At 33.2% G+C, this 23,710-nt stretch overlaps 2 protein-coding genes across 2 annotated transcripts in view; one reads left to right on the top strand and one right to left on the bottom strand.

The window, feature by feature from the left end:
• LOC126741361 (uncharacterized) overlaps positions 1–23,710 on the top strand; it is a 46,284-nt gene that overhangs the window by 4,789 nt on the left and 17,785 nt on the right. Inside the window, exon 5 of the mRNA XM_050447753.1 lies at positions 836–1,167. Within this exon, the coding sequence (XP_050303710.1) occupies positions 836–1,167 (332 nt within the window). The remainder of the gene's footprint in view (positions 1–835; positions 1,168–23,710) is intronic.
• LOC126741162 (adult-specific cuticular protein ACP-20-like) lies at positions 793–2,847 on the bottom strand. Its single transcript, XM_050447506.1, has 3 exons — positions 2,727–2,847; positions 1,223–1,297; positions 793–1,165 (listed from the first exon to the last, which is right to left on the bottom strand). Exons 1-3 carry the CDS (start codon positions 2,760–2,762, stop codon positions 848–850), a joined length of 429 nt encoding a protein of 142 aa, XP_050303463.1. The 5' UTR covers positions 2,763–2,847; the 3' UTR covers positions 793–847.

The following is a 23,710-nucleotide window of genomic DNA, read 5'->3' as shown; positions in this document are numbered from 1 at the left end:
GATAGGATATTCAAATAAGTTTTCATAAAAAGTTATACTCATATTAAAGGATATTAAATTGTCTTTCAAACAGCATATTTTTTTTTTTGATCTGATGGATAATTTTTTAAAAAAATATATTTAAAGTCAAAAGTTTACAGTGGGCCGATTTCTATGCACGCAAGTTTATAATTAATACCGAGTTTCAGACCCATGATTCCTAATACGCTTAAATAAGCAGATTAGGAATCATGGCATAGCATTAGAATCGTGGCAAAGTAGTTTTACTTTCCTCAAAGCAGTCTGAAGACATTTTTGCTTTTTTCATCCTTGATATTCCCTAACCATGACTCTAAAATATCTTGACTACCTTTTTAGGTATTCTTCTATATGTCCTGTATATTCCTTAATTAATTGTATTGACTAAGAATCATTAAAACTTTCTCTAATACTTTTGCTGATTTAAATGATATTTTTCCTTTTGTCTTAACTACTAAATTCCCCTTGAATTCTTTTAATTCATTCAATAAATATATATAAATTCAGTGGATCCAGACATTCCAATTACTATCCACCTTACAGAATAACCCTAATTCTTCTTATTAATATATAATGTAATTGTATCCTAAAATGTTCTTTTTTCTATTCATTTTTGCTCTACACTCACTGTTTCTCCTTTCTGCACGCATCTTACTTATCATTGAACTTCTAAAAATACGGAGTGTTTCAAATACAATGTGTATTTCTTTACGGTTTTATTAGGTATTACTATGTAAGAATAACTGAAACTATTCTCGTAAAATAAAAGACAAATTCAGCGAAAACATGTATTTAATTCAACAAATAAATTTCTAAGATTTATCAGTCTTTATTTGCCAGAACCATGTCCCCAATGGGTAACGCCTACGTAACTGGTACCACCGACACCACCATGTCCATGTCCAGCATGTCCATGTCCGTCTTTACCATAATGGGCGGGATGTTGGGCATGTCCTTCACGTCTCACCACCGCTTGGAACCCATCGTGTTTATTGGAGGTGTACTCTACGATCCTCTTGGTACCATCCGGTTCGTGGACGACGTAACTTCCTTTAACCTTGTCGTGGTCACGGTGCTCCTCTTGGGATTTGTGATCTTTGGTGTGGGGATCGTGGACACCGTATTCGAAGTGGTATCCCGCGGGAGCCTGTCAGGTTAAAAGGAGATGTTTGTTTTTTAATTAATTGGTATTAAAAATACGTACGTGATGGTCGGCGTGGTCGTGTCCATCTGGAAAGGCCAAAGCCAGAGTGATTGCAATGGATACATAGAAGACAACCTTGAAAGGAAAAAAGGAGAATGGTAAAAGTTGTGGAATTGGCAACATTGCCTATGAACTAAACTGATGAGTTCGCACAATAGTTTGGATTTTATTTATGATAAAAATACTACGAATTTTGAAAATATCAATGGAAAAAGTGAATTTTCAAAAATTCTGTCCAAAATCAAAGAAAAAATCGAAAATTCACTGTTCTTCAAAATTTCTTACATTGGCAACTCGGTCTACAAAATATATTGTTTTATTTCCGATTTTTTTTATGTAAAAGCTCGTTCGTCGCATTATGAATCTTAAAATGTTAAATTACATTAAAAATTTAAAAAAAAATGGGAATTTAAATTTTAGGTATAAATGCAGAAATTTGGCAACTAAGGCTCTGAATTAAATTGATAAGTTCGCAATTTTTCAATTTAAATAATTTTTTTTTAAATTTTATTCGTTGCGAAAAAACGTGTTACTTACACTAGACCACTTGAAAAATTAATTATCAAAAGTGCCACTAGAAAATCTAATTTAAAAAAATTCCCTTAGACGTTTTTTAAATTTTACGGAAAAATGCATAAATTTGGGAACTCTTCCTATAAAATAAATTATTAAAAATAGAAAATCAACATTTTTCTTAAATATTATTTATAATGAAAAAGGACGTTTGTTGTCTTATGAACCTTGAAAAAAATTAGTCATCAATTTCATTCTTAATCTAAAAAAATAACATTAAATTAAAAAAAGAAAAATGCTTACATTTGGCAACCCTGTTCACTAAAAATAATTCCTTGAATTTCAAATTTATTCTGTCTTTTTTTAAATTAACGGTCACAGTGCAACAAACGTGTTTTTTCATCACGAATAAATTGAAATAAAAATGGTTTTAAATCGATTAATTGTAAACTTATTGAATTAATTCGCAGGCATGGTTGCCAAACTTCTTAATTTTTATTTAAAATTATAGAAAATTCCCATTTTTTCGCGAGTTTCTATACATTGGTTGTTCATTGAAAAAAAAATACATTTTGGATTTAAATACGAACTAACTTTTGAAGACAGGGTCGCCAATTATAAGCAATTTAATTAATTCTGAAATACGATTTAAGAAACTTAAATTCCAATCTAATTTATTCCAAAATGCAAAAAGAAAATTATAATAATTTTTAAAATTGAATTCAAAAAAGGAAGACATTTGCCAGCACTGTTAACAGAATAACTCCCTAAGTCCGAATTTTTTTATTAGTCTTATTCACGTAAAAATCTCGTTTGTTGCACTATGGACCTAAAAAAATTCATTTGAATTAGAAACTGACAACCAAAATGTGAAATTTCTAAAATACTTAAAAGTTTATAAGCATTTTTATTTAGTTTTAAAAAACCCCCATAAATATGGCAACCTCGGTTGTAATATAAACAAAAATGGAAGAGTATAAAAGTACTTTACCGTAAAAGTATTCATGTTTGAAGAAGTTAACGACATGAACTGATTTTGGGTGCGTTCTGGCGCGCTTTTATATTATAAACATCAAATCAACCATAAATGAAGTTGGGCAAGTGAAATGTGGTAAACGAGTTACTAAAAAGCCTAATTTGCGACATCTTTTTATTAACGATAAATGTTATAAACAAATGATTAAACTAGATCATGCGTGGAGCATAGTTTAGTGACATAATAGTAAGAGCAGTAAAATAACTTTGAGTCATAAAAAATCGCCCTTCTATCAAGTAAACATACGAAAACAGTTTACTATAAATATTTATATTAAAAATAAACGATTAATAAGTTCAACCAAAACAACATTCACCATTTTTAACCCTCAATAAATGAATTAAATTAAGTTAAATTAATACAACATCATGAGCTAATGTTACGACTAAGCGATATTGAAGTGACCTCAATTTAAACAAATGATCGAAAAAAACAAAAATATGTAATAAATAAAAATATTTGCGTAACAAGATCAATTTGAAGAATGTCAAGGTCGTTCTTTGTCAACAACACATATTTCATGTAAATTTAATTGAAAAAATAAAATTGAGTGGACTATTGAATTGATCAAGAAAAATGAACTGAAAGAGTTCCATGTCCAATGGATTTATTTTGATTTTTAAGCAAATTTCTCAATTTTACAAAATCCATTTATGTGAAATTCTTGGATAAAATTAGCTTAATAATAGCCCCACATCAATACATTAATTTTGATTATTAACTTATTTTATCATAAAGGTTTGCATTATGGTAATTTACACTTGAACAAATCTTGAGTCACCCTGACAGCCCCTATAAAAGAAGTGCTTCAAATCTAGGATTTTCCTCACAACTTAACCACACAGACACGTAAAATCAAAATTGCTTAAGCGAAAAATCGATTTAGGCCTTCTCAAATTAAAAAAAAAAACCGTTCATTCTCTAATTAATTAAACCATCCCTTTGATGCAACATCGGTTCCGAAATAACAGTTATTATAATATCCGTTTGAGATGTTCCAGTCGAGTCTCGAGAGGTGTTAAAAGTTACCCGTATAATTAAAACCGCCGTGTAATAGTAACAGTTTAGAGAAGGAGACAATTAAAGGTGCCGTGCCGTTATGCCATATAAGAATCACAAAAGGAGGGTTGAGCATTACAATATGTTTCACGGGACATTAATGAAGTTGCCTTATATAGGGGGATCCGGGATTGACATAAAAAGGGTTAATCCTTAAAGGGTGGTTACAAATTGAAGAGTGGAAATTAGAAAGGGCTTATGTACCAAAAAAAAAGTTTTATATAGATAATAGAGAAAAACTAAATAAAAGTCAGAGAACTTTTTTAAGTAAAGCTTTATTAAGTATTATGCGTTTAAACTGAAACGGAAGACCTACTTCTTAACAAAAATTTGCAAACTAAACTTCTTACTACAAAATAAAAATGTTTAAACAAGTATAGATATATTCATAAAATACATTTTACTTCTTTTTTTATTCTAAACCATTGTCTTCAATCTGCTGTTTATAAAAACGTTGGTGTTCTGGATTTTGAAGATAAAGAATCATGCTTCGAAGAGATACCTTTTTATTTTCCGACACCTTTCTTTCTGATGGGAGCTTCATTATATTAGCCTGTCTGAGTCCAGCTAAAGTTTTCCCTTTCTTTAAAACATTAACTTGCATCCTTTCTTCAAAATCAGAAAATGAAGTTTTTATCTTAATAAGTGTAGAATTCGTAGCTTCGATCGTTATTACTGTAGCTTTACTGATATTTAACTTGGTAGTGTTAATATACTCATCCGCCGCTTGTTTTAGGTCCCAAAAGCCGCGTGGAGTCATGTCGACGACATTAAAAGGTGGAGCGTAGCTTGCTGATTTTACTACTGCTTGGAGGTCTAAGGGTACAAATGCTTTAGATACTTTCTTCCGTTTTTCTACTAAAGCAAAATCTCTATCGCAGGGCATGAAACTATGGCCACTTACAAGAAATTTCTGTTACATTAGTGTGGAAAACACCATTGGCCACCAAAAAGATCAATGTAAACAATAAAATTCTATTCTTATTTAGGCCCCCGCAATTATCACACCATTTTACCAAATGTTCCTTAAGGGTCAATCCACGGTTAACAATGTATAAAAGACATGATGCAATTTCAACATGTAGGCCTCATTTGTATCCCCAATATGAAGTTGTAGCAGGACAGCTGCGAAAGGTAGAACATGTCGCTGTGTGTCTGCTGTAGATCCATGGATAACCAACACTTTGTGCTTTCGGGATCTTAAGACTCAATCTTATCTTGCTTTAATATCTCTCTTGCCCTTTCGGCCTTTCGATGATGGACTTCCAGCTGATCTTTTGCAGATTGACTTGACTTAATGTTGGCTTTAATTTGACACTCTAGTTTGTCACATGTGCTACACGTACCGTAAACCGGGGTTACTTTGTCACCCCGGGGTAACTTGAAAAATGTGCGGCTGCAATTTAAAACATAATGATAGTTCTTTTGTTACAGATCCAAGTAACTAATTAAACCATGAGGACCTACGAAAAAAACCCCTGGCAGCCGGCCATATGCCAACTATAGCGAAGAAAATTTAGAAAAAGCAGTGGAGGCCGTTAGAAGTGGTATGAGTAAAAAGCTACCGGCCCAAACCTATAGGATCCCACGCATGACTCTAGTCTATAAATGCCTTGGAAGGCAAAGTCTGTTGGACATCCGACAGTCCTCAGTAAGGAAGAAGAAGGGTTAATATCAAGATCCTTGGAAGTCGTGGCAGAATGGGGATTTCCACTAACAAAGGCTGTTATTAAAAAATACCTTGACAAAAAGGGTATTGTTATATCTGTATTAAAAGACAACACCCCTGGGGATGATATGGTTAGTGCTTTCATCAAACGAAACAATTTATCTGTTCGAATAGCCGCGAATATCAACAGATCACGATCCTCACTGGACCAAGAGGATGTTTTGAAGTTTTTTGCAATTATTACACCTGCATTATTAGACTCTAGTGGGGATCATATATATAACTATGACGAAACAAACGTCACTGATGACCCCGGTGCTAGAAAAGTCATTGTTCCACGAAACTCGAAAAGGGTCGAACGTGTCCAAAATCATTCCAGGACAGCCATTAGCATAATGGTCTGCGGTAGCGCCAGTGAAGTCTTGTTGCCGCCCATGGTGGTATATAAAGCCAATAATATTTATGAAAACTGGTGTAAAGGCGACCCACCAGGAACAGTTTACAAAAATAGTCCAAGTGGCTGGTTTGATGCCAACTTATTCGAGATATGGTTTAAGGAAATTTTACTTCCACATGTCCTAAGAACAAGAGAACCTGGAAAAAGAGTGATCCTCGTAGGAGACAACTTGGCCATCCATTTTGCTCCAAGTGTCGTACAGGCAGCACAAGAACATGAAATATATATGAGCCCGTTTCCTCCCAATGCCACACATCTAATGCAACCATTAGATGTGGCGGTATTCGGACCAATGAAGAAGAGATGGCGTGATATTCTCGAAAGCTGGCGAAGAGAAAGTCGATATCCTGGGTCAAATTCCAAAAGAACAATTTCCCATTTTACTGAACAGACTTTGGGTGGCCATTAGTGACACAGTGTCGCAAAATTTAATCAGGATTTCGCACCACCGGCTTATATCCATGTAATGCGCAAGAGGTTCTAAGAAAACTTCCCGATACTGCTGTTCAGGAAAAAGAAATTGGGAGAACATTAGACGAAAGTTTAGTTGAGTTGTTAAAAGAACATAGGGGAGTTCAAAATCCCGAGAAGAAAAGAAAACGAGGAAAAAAAATAGAACCAGGGCAAAATGTTTCGTCCATCACCTCCTCAGAAGTAGGCGAGAGCGCCATGAATATTGTCGATGATGATGCAGAACCATCCACCTCTAAAGGAAATTCGAAGAGCGCAACAAATGAATCAAAGTTGGGTGTTAAGGGTAAAGAAAAAAATCTCCCATTAAGAAAATCGACACGAAAAATAGACGATTCAAACAAATGTGGCATCTGTAAGTGTTTGTGGGAAAACTACAAATATCGAGTTGAATGGATAAAATGCTGCAAATGTCAAAAATGGATTTGTGGCATCTGTAATAATGATAGTAGGGATCCCTATTTCATTTGTGATAGATGTGAAGATAGTTCGGATGAAGATCCCTATCATACAGACGAAGAAGACGAATATGTGCCTAACTAAAGTCTAATGCCTTAACGTTTAGTGCCGTATTGATTAACCTCGTTTACTACAGCATTAAAGTTGTGTATCAAAGTTCCTGTTTATTTAGGCATTAATTGCCTACTACCTACCGATACCAAAATGTATGTATAGGTTTGTTTTCTATTTTCTGGTTTTGTTTTCTGGTTTGTTTACTAGAAATAAATATTTTTGAACTTTTGTATAAGCAAGTTATTTATTTTTCGTGTTTTTCACCATTTGGATGTTAAAAAAAATTAGGTACCTACCTATATGACACACGAAAGTAGCCCCAACCACGGGGTTACTTTGTCACCATCAATATATTTTTTTTCGCTTTTTATAAAAAAAATTAGCATAGTTGTAGTTGTAGAGGATGATTTCGTCGGTATACTCATAATTCTTGGCCACCCAAATTCCGAAGGATACCGGAGTTACAAGTAAAAGTGTGTTCAAAAGGTGACAAAGTAACCCCGGTTTACGGTATCAACTCGTGGTCTGTGGAAACTTAGGTTGGCAAAATCCTTGATGAAAACAGATCTATAAAATTTGTATGTGACTGACGAAACCGGTTCTGAACACTAAGGCCTACCCTACAAATACATTCACAAACCAACGTCAACACACATACCATTTTCTTAGTGTAATTCCTGCCTTACCTGCTGTTCTGGATAGTTTTTTTCAGGTACTATCTTCTTTTTATAAGTTTTATATGACTTTCCACTTGTTTTTAAACGACTGTTCACTTCTAAAGGAACCACTGCCTTTACTTCTCCTTTTTCTTTGGGTTTCTTCCATTATAATGGATTTCAAATCAAGAAATTATCACACACAACGTACACCTGCAAATGTCTAAACACAACTAAGGTAATAAATATATGGGACTTAGGACCTTTCTAGGGAAAATGCTTGCGCACATAAGACTATTGACATTTACGAAGGACTCTTATAAAGGTAAAAATGTAATTTTGGCACTTAGAACCTTTCATAGGACATAAAGCATGGCACATAGAACGTTTCTATGTAAAAAAACTGAATTTCGGAAAAAAGGCCCTTTCTAATTTCCACTCTTGAATTAGTAAGTGAAACGGTAGGTATATCCTTTGGGTCAATATATGGTACTTTTAACGTATATTTCCTTTTATGTACAATAGGGTAATCGTTGAGAGTATTAAAGTTTTTATTTTACCGTTGAATTTGTCAGGAGAAATTATGTAAGAAAGTTTATTTTGATTTTTTTTTAAAAATGGCTGCCTGTAATAAAAATCCAATTTCACCATTATATTAATTGAAGAGTTTGGGTGCAAAACCGGATGTATCCACTTTTCACCGAAAATCGTTTTTTGACGGTTTTTGGTTCTTTCTTATCGTTTTTATAGGTTCATATATTTGTTTGGAAGCAAAACCGAATAAATCCCATTTAAAACGTTAAGTAAACTTCGACATTTGGAGCAAAACCTTTAATAACAAAATCGAATATATTGAAATAAACAAGTTGTGCGTATTATATTGCACTTTTCATTATTTATTCCAGTAGTTGTTGTTTGGACGTTGAGTTGTGACTCCATGCGCTTTTAACTCCCGTAAGACCAGTCAAATAAAAGTGTTTTTTTAGTGTTTGAAGTTGAATTTTGTGTATCATGAATGTGAAAATAAGTATAAAGGAAGGAAGTGATGGAAGTAGAAAAAGAACATGTCGCGAAAGCAAAAGAGAAGTGCGTAAAAAGCAGAAGTAAGGTTAGATGCTTGCTTCTTAAAAGCAAGACTCTGCTTTGTTCAGTCAACTTCAAAACTTAAATTATGAAGGAATACACATTCTCAGACTATTCTGCGATGGATGTGGGGGGGGGGGCAGAATAAGAATTCGTATATTATTCATATGCTAATATACTGGCTTAAAAACAAATCCCCAGATAATTTAAAAGAAGTGATAGAAGTGATATATAGCTTTCTTCCTGCGGACCGATCATTTGGTAGAGTGGAATCTTAAAAAGACATCCAGTCATTACAACAAAAGAAAAATACGTTGAAATATATTCGGAAGTAGGTTTGGTAAAAACACTGGGCCTTGACTGACAAATGTATAATGCTAAAGAACTGGAAAAGGTGTATAAAAAAATAAAGAGAGTTTCAGAATGCAAAAGAATTCACTTAAAAAAAATTGAAAATGAACATAACAAAACCACTGTTAAAATTAAGATGTCTGAGTTTTATCATTGAGTGACACAGCTTGGGAATCACTTTTTAAGAAGGGAAAATCAGAAGATAACATACAGTTTAGCACGCTACCACTGGGTGATTCCATACCAGAAAAAAAGAAAAAAAAAGTTTTAATCATTTGATAAAGGAGCATTTTGGGGATGAAGGGCAAAACAGAGAAGATTCTTTGTGGTACAAAAACCTATTAGATAGTAACAATACCGGAGCCAATGTAAGGTAAATTTTGAAACTCAAGAAGAAAATGAGCTATGCGATTGCCTGCACGAAGAAAATGCAATACATATTTAATTTTCCTTTTAATACTTTTGTCAAATACTACTTGATCCAGTTTGTTTGAAGATAAATAAATATATATTTTTGCTTACTATGTCTCATTTGTGTGCAAAAATGGATTTATACAAACGTCTATCCCTATTTGTAAATTTTTTTTTTTGTTTCTTTTTATGTTAATAAATTGATCAACCCTGCTTAATTAAAGCTATTTTCTTAAAATATTACTATTTTTAAATAAAAACACACAGGGTGTTTTTTGTCTTTCCTGAAAATTTTCTGAAAGTGGATATATCCGGTTATGCGCGCGAACTACTCAATTGAAAAAAGCACCCTGTACCTGTGGACGGGATTATTATATTTTTTCAATAAGTGTTTTCATTTTAGGCCAAAGGGTTGATTGTACCAAGACATTCACTTCTTCATTAAACTCATCGTGTCGAAACACACTCCTTCCGATTAAACCATTTTATAATTAAATTAGTTTTAAATCAATCATTTTAAAAGTAGATGCGACCTTAAAAGTTACTAATTATTAACAATTCTTTTATAGACCAATAATCCCCTTAACTAGTCATATAACCTTATTTTTAACGAGACTTTCAATTTTGCCAAAGTGACGCCTACGTACGTTAAAATCTTTGTCAATAGGTATACAGAGTGTCTTAAATAAGGAGATACCATATTCATACATTTAACCTTGTTCCAACAAGTCTTTCAGTACGACCTTCCGTATTCAGGACAATCGATAGAAACGTTACGTTTCTATAATTACAATAGAAGCCAACAAAAAAAATGTGAAATAATTTTCAGTTTTTTATTGTAATTTCATGGTACACACCTAGATTTAATAAGAGACAATTATTTATATTGATATAATTTGTCGTAATATACCTTCATACAATTAAAAAAAAACTACATAATATTCAATTTCATTTATTGGTGTAAATTAAAATATGTAACACTAAAACACTATTACTTTATTATAATGTTTAAAAACCTAATTGAAATATCAGTAAATTCAATAAATAAATAATATCACTAGTTCCGCTGACATCATAGTACATAACATTTAATAAAGCTGTTATGGCACCTTACTAATGTCAGAGTGCAGTGAGGAACTTCAGAACCTGTTTATGTATTATTTTCTTTGAAGTTCTGCACAAGCAATTCCAAAACTGTGGGAAAGACGCCCTTTTCTAAACAATAATTCAATATAATTATGATAAATTTGTGGTAATACATGAGGCATGCAGTTCCTCATGTATTAGGCATACTACTGCCAAAAATACTAACGAGTAGAGACTGACGTAAAAGAGTGGTCATTGTTGACTCGTCGATTACTTAGTTTAAGCATGAATCCAATGGATTTCATAAATTAAAGTGATTAACATTACTATCTCCCAAAAGTATAAATTCACTTACGGCAGGTATCATATTGGAGATAATTTCGTCTAACTTATCAATTGTAACAGTGAGATTATATACGAGTTCGCCTATAAATAGTTGTTCCTAATAATCTCTTTTAAAAAAACCTTATAATAGGGATAGTTGGCTTAAAATAAAAACCTAAAAGTTAATCAAACCAAAAAAAAAAAGATTTAACATAAGCATTTATTCCAGTTAACGTCAAAAGTAACATTTAAAGAAAAACTAAAAAATCTAACTCTACAAACAATTTTAAAAAAATAAGCTGAATGGGGCAACTCTCCCAGGTGCCCCAATATACATACTGGGTGAGACGGCCCATTAAAAAAACTTAATTTAACATCGCTTTTTTGATAAAATTTTTCCACATATATCACAGAGATTCAAAAATTTAGAGCAGCTTTCATGGAACCACCTTGTGCAGTGAATACATCCAGTCATCAGTTTTAGTTGTGAGTTTGTATATCTCGCCACATCCAAGGCATTCTGTAGAATCGTCTTCTTGTGAGCAATCCTCAGATTCGGAAACATAGTCGTCTGATGTGTCAATATCTGTGGATGAGTCGTCTTTATTTAATTTAAGTTTTTTCGCTCTTGGTTTTTGGGTGGTTAGGTTTAATTTATTTTTCTCTTTTATATTTTTAGTTTGTTCCTTTACACATGAATCATTTGACCCACCATCATTATTTTTTTTGTTTTTGCTTGTTTATAATCGTCGTATTTTTTTAATTTCTTTTTTCTTTTCTTTGTCCTTCTTACGCGCGTTAGCTAATTTTTGTTTTTGAATATTTTCCGGAGATGTTAGGACGCAAGCTACCTGTTTTGCTCCTTTTCGTGCATTTTCCATATTAGCTGATGTGCTTGGAACAGACGAAAATTTGTTTAACAGTATTCTGTTCAGTGTTCAATGTTCTGTTCTAACTGTTGCCGTATTATCTAAAAATGTTTTTTTTTATAAATAAATAAAAATACGTTTGTTAGAGGGACTTAACCAAATTTAACATTTCCTCTTCAGATACCAAATATGCGTACTCTGGTATGGCTGAAGGATTAAAGGGACAAACACCTGTTGACCTAAAAGCAGATACAGCATTCTCAACTGTCGCAGCTTTTGACCACGCCTTAGATAGCAGCTGGCCAAATTGTAACCGGTTAATTTTCCTAGTTGGATTTGTTCTAATAAATGTGTTGCAAGCATTATTAAAGAAAGCTTTAAGGCTCTTAAAAAAACAGCTATCTAAAGGTTGGAGAAACTGTGTGGTATGACTAGGCAGGCAAAGAGGAATAACATCATGTTCATCAGCGTATTCAAGCATCTCTGATGAACTGCAATGGCTAGCATGCCCATCCAGTAAAAGTAGAACTTTTCCTTGCGGTTTAGGTGGTATAAATTGATTTTTTAGCCAAGCAAACATTATATCAGTGTTAATGTAAGCTGATTTTTCATTCATATAAACAGTGGAGCCAGGGGGCATTTCATCTTCAAACTCAGCTTTTTTATTTTTCCCCTTGATTATACAAGTAGGTGGTATGTAATAACCTTCTGCATTACAACATGATATTACTGTTATGGTTTCTCCCTTCCCTGAAGCAGTAATTGCAGCAACATTTTTTGAGCCTTTTGTAGCAATAACATAACCAGGTTTATTATTTAATTGTAAGCCCGTTTCGTCCATATTAAATATGTGACCAGCTTTGTTCATTATTTCTCCTTCGATTAATGTGGTTTCAAGTAAATTAAAATACACAGAAACATCTGTCTTATTCATTCCGTCACAACGGGGTAGTGACACCCCTTCAGCTTTTCTAACACTTAGGTCGGGGTTTCGTTTTAAAAACATAGTTAACCAATCATATCCAGCCAGTTTTTTCTCTCTATTAAATGTGTGTTTAATTTTCGACTGCTCTGCCAAGTTAAATGCCATTGCTCTGACGCATTCACAAGTTGGTGCAAATCCATGTTTCTGTAATTTCTGGATATGTAGCTTCATTTTTTTCTCATTTTCGATACAAAGAACACAAGGTGTATCAAGAGCTCGTTTCTGAAAATCATTGTTTTTGAAGCGCCTGCGAAATGTTGGTGGTGGAATGTTGTTAAAATTACGGCATGCCTCTCTGATACCCATAACACCATTTCTGACAGCTTCTGCAGCATTGACTAAATCTTCTTCAGTCCAGTTTCCTCTTTGCACTGAACCTTTTCTAATGTAGTCATGACTCTAAAAAATACAGTTATATACTGTGGATGTCTAAATTCTATACTTAAATGCCAAATTTTTGTAAGGATTAAATAAAAAAAATATTTTTGTTTTCCAGGATAGATGGCCGGATAGTAGTTGGGCCATCTATCCCAAAAGTCAGGGTGTGAGATGGCCCACTAAATATTTCCTAAGATTTATTAAATTTTAGAGGTACGGGTGCATTAACATAACCTCAAAAATGCACAAACCCAAAAGGAGTATCAAAAACTTGAAAAAAAAACAAAATTTTCAGAAAAAAACTATACATTACTTTTAAGGTTAAATATTTTTAATGCTTGTAAAATATTTTTTTTAGCAAAACTTACCTTAAAGTGTAGAAAAAACCGCAAACCTGGATCACGATATATATAGCACGTTGAAGAGGATGTAAAGCTACAGTGCCGTAAATCAAATATATTTAGGAAATATTAGAAAGAGCCATCTCACCCGGAATTACCCTAGTAACAATAATTAAACTGACCAATTTGGGCTTTTCCAAGAGGGTTTTTATTCCAATATTTAAGAAAGGTGATAAAAACGGCGCCCTTAAGTATCGACTAATTAGGCTGCTTCCGATGGTCTTTAAGATAGTAGAAAAGTGCATTGCTCTGAGACTTGTTGCATTTTTTGAGTAAAGTGGTCTTCTTTATAAGTTAGGCTTTAGAAAAATTCCAGTTTTAGGTATTATGGATCTTGTCAAGACAGAATTAGACTCATTTAAACAATTGAAATACTGTGCAGCGCGTTTTTGCGCTCTAAACCAATATCAATAAACTTAAGCACTACAATATGCATTCCTTTTTAAAATCTTACATAGGTCCCAAGTAGTCAGGATAAGAAAAAGCACCCCTCAAGAGAGGGAAGTGTGTTCCGACAAAGTGCTATATTGATTATTTTATTCATCAATGACCTGTCATTCTCTAATGTAAAAGCTGCTCTTATTAGCAAACGATACTACCCTCTAAAGGTGACTCTCTCAATAATTCATGCACTCCTGATTCTAGAGGATGCACCACAAATGTGGAAACTGGCTGACTTATTTTTATAAAAAAAGAAAACGACACGCTTGCAACACGATATTTGATACAAACACAACATAATTGGAATAGATTAGCTGCTCTTGAAGCTTCAGAGTGCTGAATGCATAACTGAATGGTTGGACTCAAATTCTTGACATTAAATACTGAGAAATCCAACTGAATGTGCTGAATGCTGTAATGTCAATAATTTTTGTAATACAATCAATTAACATTTTACGATCTTGTTGTTGCCTAGTGAAAAGCGTTTATTGTCTTTACATTTTGTTCGTTTCGTGTAGTTTTATAGCCTAATAAATAACTCAACAATAACCTAATGGAAAAGCTCCTGAATATTTCAAATTTTGTATTGTATTATACCCCAATGTAAAAGTATTACTGCCCAATAAGTCTGTTAATTAATCTGGTTTCCTGAAGATAAAATGCGTCGAAAAAAATGGCTTAAAGCTTGTCAAAGAAATGAGAATGACTTGAAAAATAAATTAAAAATGGGCAGTAAGTGTAAATATGAAATTAAAATTTTATGTTATTTTTTGCAGTTAGGAGGATATGGATTATGTTTAGTTACAAAAAATGAACCCCACTGTTAGGGGAGCCAGATAAAAAAAGGGTATTTACTCAACCTTCTCCACTAGCATCTATTGGAGAAGGTTGAGTAAATGCCCAACTAGGTCTCAAAATATTTTTATGCCCCGCAGGTCACATGTTTCGCTTAAAATAATGCATCATCAGACCTACAATAAACAGAAAAACACACGTAATTACAATAAAACCCTACACTAAAACAAAATCAAAGTTTAAAATTAGTTAATATTTTAAACTTTGTCTCTACTTACGTAGATCTCTTTAAGATAATGGACGAGTTCCTTCAATCTATTAAAAGAGCTAAATGTATGTATGAAAGAAGGTATGGATAACAAAAATCTTCCAGGATAAATATGGAAAATTGGAACCTTCAATTGCTAAAAATAAAACACAACCGCTTGAAAAAGGAGATGTTTCAATTAAAACAGGTTCCAATTAAAATGGAGGCAAAGTTGCGCAATTTGGAGCTTAATAAAATGACGCTTAAAAAAATTTAAAATTCCGGTGTTGTCCGAAATTTGTCATAAACATGACGCAAAAAAAAATTAAAAAAACCATCGAGAAAATCCAATATGGCGCCCATAAGAAGAAATAAAGTTGATGATGATTGAAAAATAAACGAAACGTCGACATTTTTTTAAAGTATAAAAAGTGGCAATGAAAAACTGTTTTTTCGTTCTCCGATATCTCTTTAAATAAAGTCGGTTAAAGGTAAAAACGATTTTGACAAATTCCATTTTTTTTTCGGATAACTCCGAGGGTATCGGAAATTAAAAAAAAATTTAAAAGTCATTTTATTAAACTCCAAATTGTGCAACTTTGCCACCATTTAACCGTACCATTTCAAGGTACATACATCGACATTTAAATTAACTTTGCAATCAAGTCCTGAAAGTGTATTTCAGTAAAAATAGCGTTAAAGATTAGGTCTATATATCCTGTTCTCTGTTTTGCACTTTATGTCGTAGGTTTGTTCACAATTAATGAAGTAACTGTGAACTATGATCAGAGAAGTCGGGATTAACTTAATAACTAATAATTGTACTTATGAATCTAAATTATCTAAAGCTGGAAAGGCAAGGTGGTCTCCCTCCCATCCGTTCCAAAATTGAACCACTATTATAGGTCAAGAGATATATTAATCGAATATTTAATTAATTCTGTATGAATTTGTCAAAATTTAAGAAAGATTTTTTTTCTTATACGCATAAAAGAAACATAATATCGGACCCAAGAAAAAAACCAAAACAGAAAGAACATTTACACGCCATATTAGCCGTTAGGTCCTCGATCAAATTTCTGATAGGGCGGACCTCCGGGATCGGCAGAAACCCAACCTAAAACGATCAGCGAGCATTAAAGGGCCGATCGACATCCGAAAAATTCACTTTATGCCTTTTTAAGTTTTGTTTATGTCCCCCAGTTGTGACAACACAATCAGAGCCCGCTCCTCGAAGATCAATAATAAAACAAAAAAAAAACCGCTTGAGCAAAAGTGTCATCCATTTGATACTTTTTTTCCTTGGTGGTTTTTAACCCATTTTTATGGTAGTTTTATTGCTGTTTAATGACCTGAGAGGTATTTTATGTGAAAGGGTTGGTTTTGCATTATTTCAGTAATTTCCATCAGACTTCTGCCCCTAAGAACATTGAAAGGTTAAAATTAGCAACTTGCAACATCTCTGATGAAATGATGCCTAATGTTTATGTAGATATGGCAAAAAAATATCACAAAAATTTTTATCATATTTTATGAAAAAAAAATGCTTCATATTTTATTAAAGAGGGATAGTAAAGAAGTTAAATAAATGTAGACAACACGTATATTAGAGAAAAAGGCAATAACATCGCAACGGCGCTCAATCATATTGTTGATTCCGCTGTGCCTGAATCCAGATTGATAATTACGGATCCGTTGAGAGAGACCCAAAATCGGGTCGATTATTGGCTGATTGATAGCAATCACGTGGTCCCAACGGATCCGTAATAACGTATCAATGTGGATTCAGGCTTAGTCCATCCACTAGGACTAGAGATATGCGTATCCGTAAAATGTCGTTATATTTTTACTCGTGTTTTTACTCTGTTTTATTTGCTTCAACTTTTTTTATGCCATGGTTGTAAAGGAATTCTCGGATCCCATAGACGTTTTCTGGTATAAATGGATGAAATCAACATTTCGTCATATAATTTCCTGTGTTTTTGACTTACATCTTTGCCATCGCCTGTTGAGACTACAAAATAAATAAACAAAGAGAAAGTGTAACTAATAGAAGCTATAATATACAGGGTGATTTTTAAATTGATACTTTTTTTTTACTGTGTATAGAACTCGGTAAAATAAACCTTTTTTTCAAATAACTTTATTCAAAAAACCGAAAAATAAAAAAATTGCATTGCCAAAATGTTATAAAATGAGTCCAATACGGTTCTCTCTAATTTAAATAATGCCCGTATGCACCGTTTTAAAACCTAAACGTACTTAGCTAATTGAGATTATATTAATCTTCTTTGTTTGTGATGCATCGTACGGGAATTATCTAATCTGGATTTATGATATGGCAACATTGTTAGCATTCAAAAAAAAAGCATATCAGATGGATTTATGAGATTTTGAGGTTACAAAAAGAAAATAAAAGTGGATATTATAAACAAAAAAAAAACTTATTATTATAACTGTAACATAAGTTGTAGTAAAAATTAAGTGATTTTGTCAATTTTTTTGCTTATAATGGCAGAAAAAAAGGTGGCAAGAATCCCCAATTTTTCACCCGCGGAGAAAGAATCTTTAATGAACATTGTCATGAAATACGCTTCAGTCTTAGAAAATAAAAGAACCAATAGAACTAGCATTGAAGAGAAAGCTGAAATATGGAAAAAAATTGAATCTGAGTTTAACAATTCAACGCCTGTTTTGGCATTTAGAAGTCACGACCAACTCAAAAGGTTGTATGACAATAAAAAAAAGGATATTAGGAAAAAATTGGCAGAACACAAGAAGGAGATTTATTTAACTGGAGGGGAACCTGCACCCCCTGACATAGTTCTCAATAGAGTAGACAATCTATTGTTACAAGTTCTAAATAAAAAATCTGTGAAAGGGTTTAGTTCTGAATTTGATTCTGACAAGTATTTTAACCAGGATGACAGCTTGACAATAACACAAAAAGAAAATTTTGAACCAATTCCCAAGAAAAAGAAGACTGACATTCAGGACACATCTAATAATGTTGAAGATGTTAACATTTTTGAATTTGTTCCAACAGATGTTACTGACAATGGCAATAAGGTAAGGACAATATATCTTTAGGCATAACAAATAGTTTAATTAAAAAGATTTTAGGCTATAATACCTGAGTCAATCTATTATAATCAAAGTACTAGGTGTCCTCCAGCAGTACTACAAAAACCTATTAATTCAAAACTCATACCTCATAGAGAAACTAGTGAAGCTACTACCAGTAGTACAATAGTGAGCACTCCTGGAAATGAAAAAAGAAAAAATAAAATCCCTCAATCAAACAGAAGAAGACCCGTTGGAGGCTTGCATGCTTTAACATCATCTGATGTCAGTGAAAAGTATAATATCTTATTGGACAGAAGATTAGTTTTAATAGAAAAACAAATTGAACAGGCAATTGAGGCCAAACAATTTGCTCAAGAGGAACATAAACAAAAAATTATAAATTTAAAGTTAGAAGAAGATAATTTGAGCTTGCAAAAGCAAGAAAAGCTACTGAAAATAGAGCTATTAAAGACAGAAATTACATATAAACAATCGCTGTTTAATACAGTGACCTCAACCATCTAAATATTTTTGGACTCAAATTTAATATTTACCAAAAATGGTTAGTTTTATATTTATTTGGATATTTATTTCTTATGATCTCACTAATTATATATCATTAATATTAGGGTTTTGCAAAAGTACAAGTTTAATAAAGTTAAGCAAGTTTAATCCTATAGCATAAGTGCAATTTTGGTTATTAACTTATTTGATTTTTGAAGTATAAAATTTGTTGGGAAATATTCTAATAAAAAATCTTTATATATTTTTTGTTTTATTATAGACTAAATTATTTTTTAATGCCTAAAGATGTATAAAATAATGTTCAATTAAATGTCTGCGTTGGTCAAAAGCATTACGGTTTTCTGGGTTTCTTCTTTCAATGACATCAGGAATATTTCCAAGCTCAATTAAATAATTAAGCTCTTCTGCATTTATATTTTCTGCTAAAGGTGGTTCATCTTCATTGTTTTCTTTTGCAACATTATGCAATATTCCAGTGGCCACTATTATGTCACTGGCTAATTCTGGCTTGTATCGCAATCCATAAGCCAAAATAGGAAACCTCCTTTTCCAAACACCAAACAATCTTTCTATAGTATTGCGTGTTCTAATATGAGCCTAATTGTATAACTCCTCTGCATGGTTTGAGGGATTTAACAAGGGTACTAACAGGTAATTGCGGTTAGCATATCCACTATCACCTAAAATTATCAACCAATATATAAGTATGTATTACAACAATTCAAGTCGTACATAGAGTACTAGAAATGAAATTATAAAGTAATATTAACCAGTAATTTTAAATTTATATAATGGAAAGATGTTTTATAACTGTTATACCTGCCTAGTAAAACAGAATCTTGGAATTCTTGTCCCTCAAATCTTGCACGTATCCTGCTATTATTGAAAACAGTTAAATCATGTGCAGAACCAGGCCATCTTGCCACAATATCTTGAATTTTTAGCTGTGAATCCCCAACAACCTGGGTGTTAATAGAAAAATATCCCTTTCTATTCCTAAATACCTCGGCATCATCTCCTCCTAAAATCATGATTTATTATCATTTCGAGACTATAAAGGTATTAAAATGGATAAAGTTTAAAAATAAAAGGCACTCCTTACCAGGCGACTGAATTCTAATGTAAGTACCATCGACACAACCAATCACCTTAGGAAACCTGAAAATATTGTAATAGTCTGTTGAAATTCTTAACTTTTCATGCTCATTTTGTGGCATTCTCATGTGATGGGGCCTTGTGAGGCAAATTGCTCTTGTAACCCTCCTGAAAGTCCTTGAAACTGTTGTTTGATGACATCCAATAAAATCTGATATTGCCGTTTGATGGTTGCCACAAGAATATAATCGTAATGTTGTTAGCAACTGATTTATTGGTGTTAAACTATTGTTGCTACAAGAGAAACAAATTATAGTCATAAGAACACTTTGAAGCATTTCTGGGACAATTTTTTTTTATCTAAACAACTTACAGGTCATTGTTGTACTCAATCTGATCTTCAATTTCACTTAAAAAGTTTAATACAGTCTGTTTAGTTAAGCGAAATCGACGAAAAAATGAAAAATTGTCCATGCTGTCGAAATATTCACTTCTTTCATAGTTTCGTCGGGGAAAACCGAAATTGATAATATCCAGCATTTCTTGGTCATCATCCACAAACAGTTCATCTTCTAAATCCATTTTATAAAAGTTATATGGGTAGACAGTAAACTAAAAGGACATGCGGTATGCCACCAATTTTATTAACAATATTTTCAATTCAAGCAAACTGAGAACAAACCAGGAAACCACAACAAAACATAAGTTAGGTTAGAAAACCAGTTAATCGCGGGACTAAACCTTCCTCTTCCATGGATCTTGTAATCGAAAGCTTAAACGATTCTTTTCATACGGTGCATCACAAATTTTTGAACTAAGCGAGCTTAAACCCATAATCCAGATTAAGTATATACGGTGCATACGGGCGTAAGTTGTTCAAAGTTGTCACCATTAACTTCACTAACACAACGATTTGCTCGACGTAACCACTGTTCCGTAACGGCACGCAATAGAGAAATCGGTTTTTGTCTAACTGTTGCCGCAGCCTGCTCAATACGTGCTATTACTTCTTCTTGTGTGTCGATAGGCGTCTTGAAAACTAAACTTTTCATATACCCCCACAAAAAAAGTCACATGGATTTAGGTCTGGCGACCTTGGTGGCCATGCAACTGGTCCATTTTAGCCAATCCACCGATTTGGGTAACTTATATCCAAAAATTCGCTCACTTCTCGTCTAAAATGGGCAGGTGCTCCATCCTGCAGCAGCCACATAGCTTGCCTGATATTCACTGGCACTTTCACTGATATTCACTGGTCTTCTAACAGAACAGGCAGATTATTTTGCAAAAAGTCCAAATAAACATCGCCCTTCAAACGGTCTGGTAAGATAAATGGTCCAACAAGTATCCAATTCCTGCCCACACATTAGCAGAAAAGATGGGGATTATCAACAGAAAATTGTTAATTCCGTTTCGGGTGAATGTTGCCTCGTCCATGGCTAAAATTTTGTTCGAAAAATGTTGATCATTTTCATGTTGTTATAGGAACCATTCACAAAACTAAACTCTGCGGGGCAAGTCTTGGACACGTTGAACGTGAAAGGGATTAAATTGATTCTCGCGCAATGTTGTCCATACTTTTCTTTGACTTAATCCGACCTGACAACTCGAGTACTTGTTGTTGGATCTTCTTCGATGAGATTTAAAATTTGTTCTTTCCTATGAACATTTTCAGGTCTCCTTCCTCTTCCTGCATGCCCGCCATGATGTTCCCGTAAATCGTCAGTTGAATAAGATTTATGAAACTTCTGCGTGTAGCATGATTCCGCAAAGGAAAGCGGTCTGCGTATAATACCGAAGCAGCAGCAGCACTTTGAAGACACTCTCCATAAATAAGCAACATATCCACAAGTTCATTGTTTTCATAACGATGTGCCATTTTTAGGATTTGCAAATTTAAAATTAACAACAATAAACCAGAAGTGTCTAAGACTAACTGATCGGTACAATGCGTGATTGATAATACAAAAATTCGAGCAAAAACTAAACATAAACAGACGATGAAAAACAAACCCATATTCACTTTTTTTAGTCTATATGTCCCTTGTTTTTGAGTGTATCGAAAAAAGTTATTTGAAAAAAATGTATATTTACCGAGTTCTATATACAGTTAAAAAAAAGTCAGTCAACTTAAAAATCACCCTGAATACTAGAAATAACAAATTGACAAAAAGATAAAATAATTACAATGAATAATAAACATATACCTAGCTGCAAGGCCCTGGTTCTCCTTCTCCTTATATGTCATATTTACATGGAAACATTGGTGTTTTAAATAATTTTGGCACTGACTATTAATGAAAAAGCCACAATTAAGATAGGTACAACCCGGGGTCGAACCCAAACTTGGCATTCTAAAGAGAATGGTACAAAATTAAAACTAGCAAAAAAAAAATTAGTTTTAAATCAAAGGACTTACCTAGAAATTACAGAATCCCACGCAAAAAAATGTTTTGGTAAAAAATAACAATAAAAAACCGGAATGAAGTTCAAATTAACCAACTTTTATCCGTGTTTTCCTTGGGTACGTGAAACCGTTTTGGTCTCTTATTGGCTGTTAGCAATCACGTGGTCTCAACGGATCCGTAATTACGCACCAATGTGGATTTAGCCTTACACAAGTAAAATCTTTACCAGTGGCGTCGTATAAAATATTTACATGATAAATAATAAATAAATAGTATTTATTATTCATAGACATTTGACGAACTCTTTTTGCTTTTTTTAACGTACTTCATTAGAGTAAAGGTACTTATCTAATAAAAGGCATTTTTATGGAGTTTTTATTATTCTACATTTATGACGACGCTCGGACCCGTCGATTTTATTTTCGAGGGGGACACTTAATAATCACAAAATCACTTTCCCACCTACAACCCCCTAAGCGGGGGTAGCACTACCCCTAAAATCTTAAATGGGAAGGGGGGTCGAAAGATACCTCATTGGAAAGGTTTTTTAATTCTCTTTACAAGGGTACTTGGTTTGATGCAATTTAAGTAAGTATTTAAAAGTAAGTAATTCTTTCTAAAGAATTATTATATACTCAATTTATTCTAAATGTAGTACGCTGTTAAAAAGGTGATTTATAGTGCGGGAATTTGTTTTTTTTTAGATGATACCTATTTTTAAAAATAAAAATGGTGCATACAAGAGTTGAAATAATTGAATTATTTTTTGGAAATCATCAATGTGCTAATAGAACGGCGGAATTATTATAATAAGCGACATGAAAACAACAAGGTGCAGCGAAAGTATGTATTGGAGCTTGTTTCCAAATTTCGAGAAACTGGATCAGTGGCGAATCGCAAACGCAATATTAAAAATCCCGTAAGGAATGAAGCTATGAAAGTGTACTAGGACATATTAATCTAGATCCTACATTAAGTACCCGTCAATTGGAAACTGTCACAGGTATTAGTCGACGTAGTATCCAAAGAACTCTAAAAGCTCATAAGTTTTATCCGTACAAAATACATCTTGTGCAAGAGCTGAATGAAGATGAGTTCGATCGGCGATCACAATTTAGTGAAATTATGAGTGAACGAATTATTAATGACCCAAATGTTTTGTTTAATACGTGTTTCTCTGATAAAAGCTCTTTTTTCCTGAATGGCTTGGTCAATCGTCATAACTGCCGATATTGGTCCGACAATAATCTTAGAGTGTATCGTACACACCCAATAGCCACAAAATTTAAATGTCTGGGCTGGTATCTTTGGTGATAATTTAGTTGGTCCATTTTTTTTACCTGAAAATCTGACAGGTGAAATCACCAAATACATAAGGCCATTGATCCAGCATTGACAGCTATAATTGAAACTCAAAATGACAGATACGATGAGGATAGATTGATGTTTTAGAAGGATGGTGCCCCACCACATTATACGTTATTCGTGCGAGAATATTTGGATCGGACGTTTCCGGGACGATGGATTGGAAGAAGAGGTGCTATTGAATGGCCTCCACGATCGCCGGATTTATCACCTCTAGACTTTTTTCTTTGGGGTCACTTAAAAAGCAAAGTTTATGAGACTGAACCCACTTCGTTAGAAGATTT

This window comes from Anthonomus grandis, chromosome 10 (assembly GCF_022605725.1).
Source record: "Anthonomus grandis grandis chromosome 10, icAntGran1.3, whole genome shotgun sequence".
Lineage (NCBI taxonomy): Eukaryota > Metazoa > Arthropoda > Insecta > Coleoptera > Curculionidae > Anthonomus > Anthonomus grandis.
This window is presented reverse-complemented; position numbering and strand designations above follow the sequence as displayed.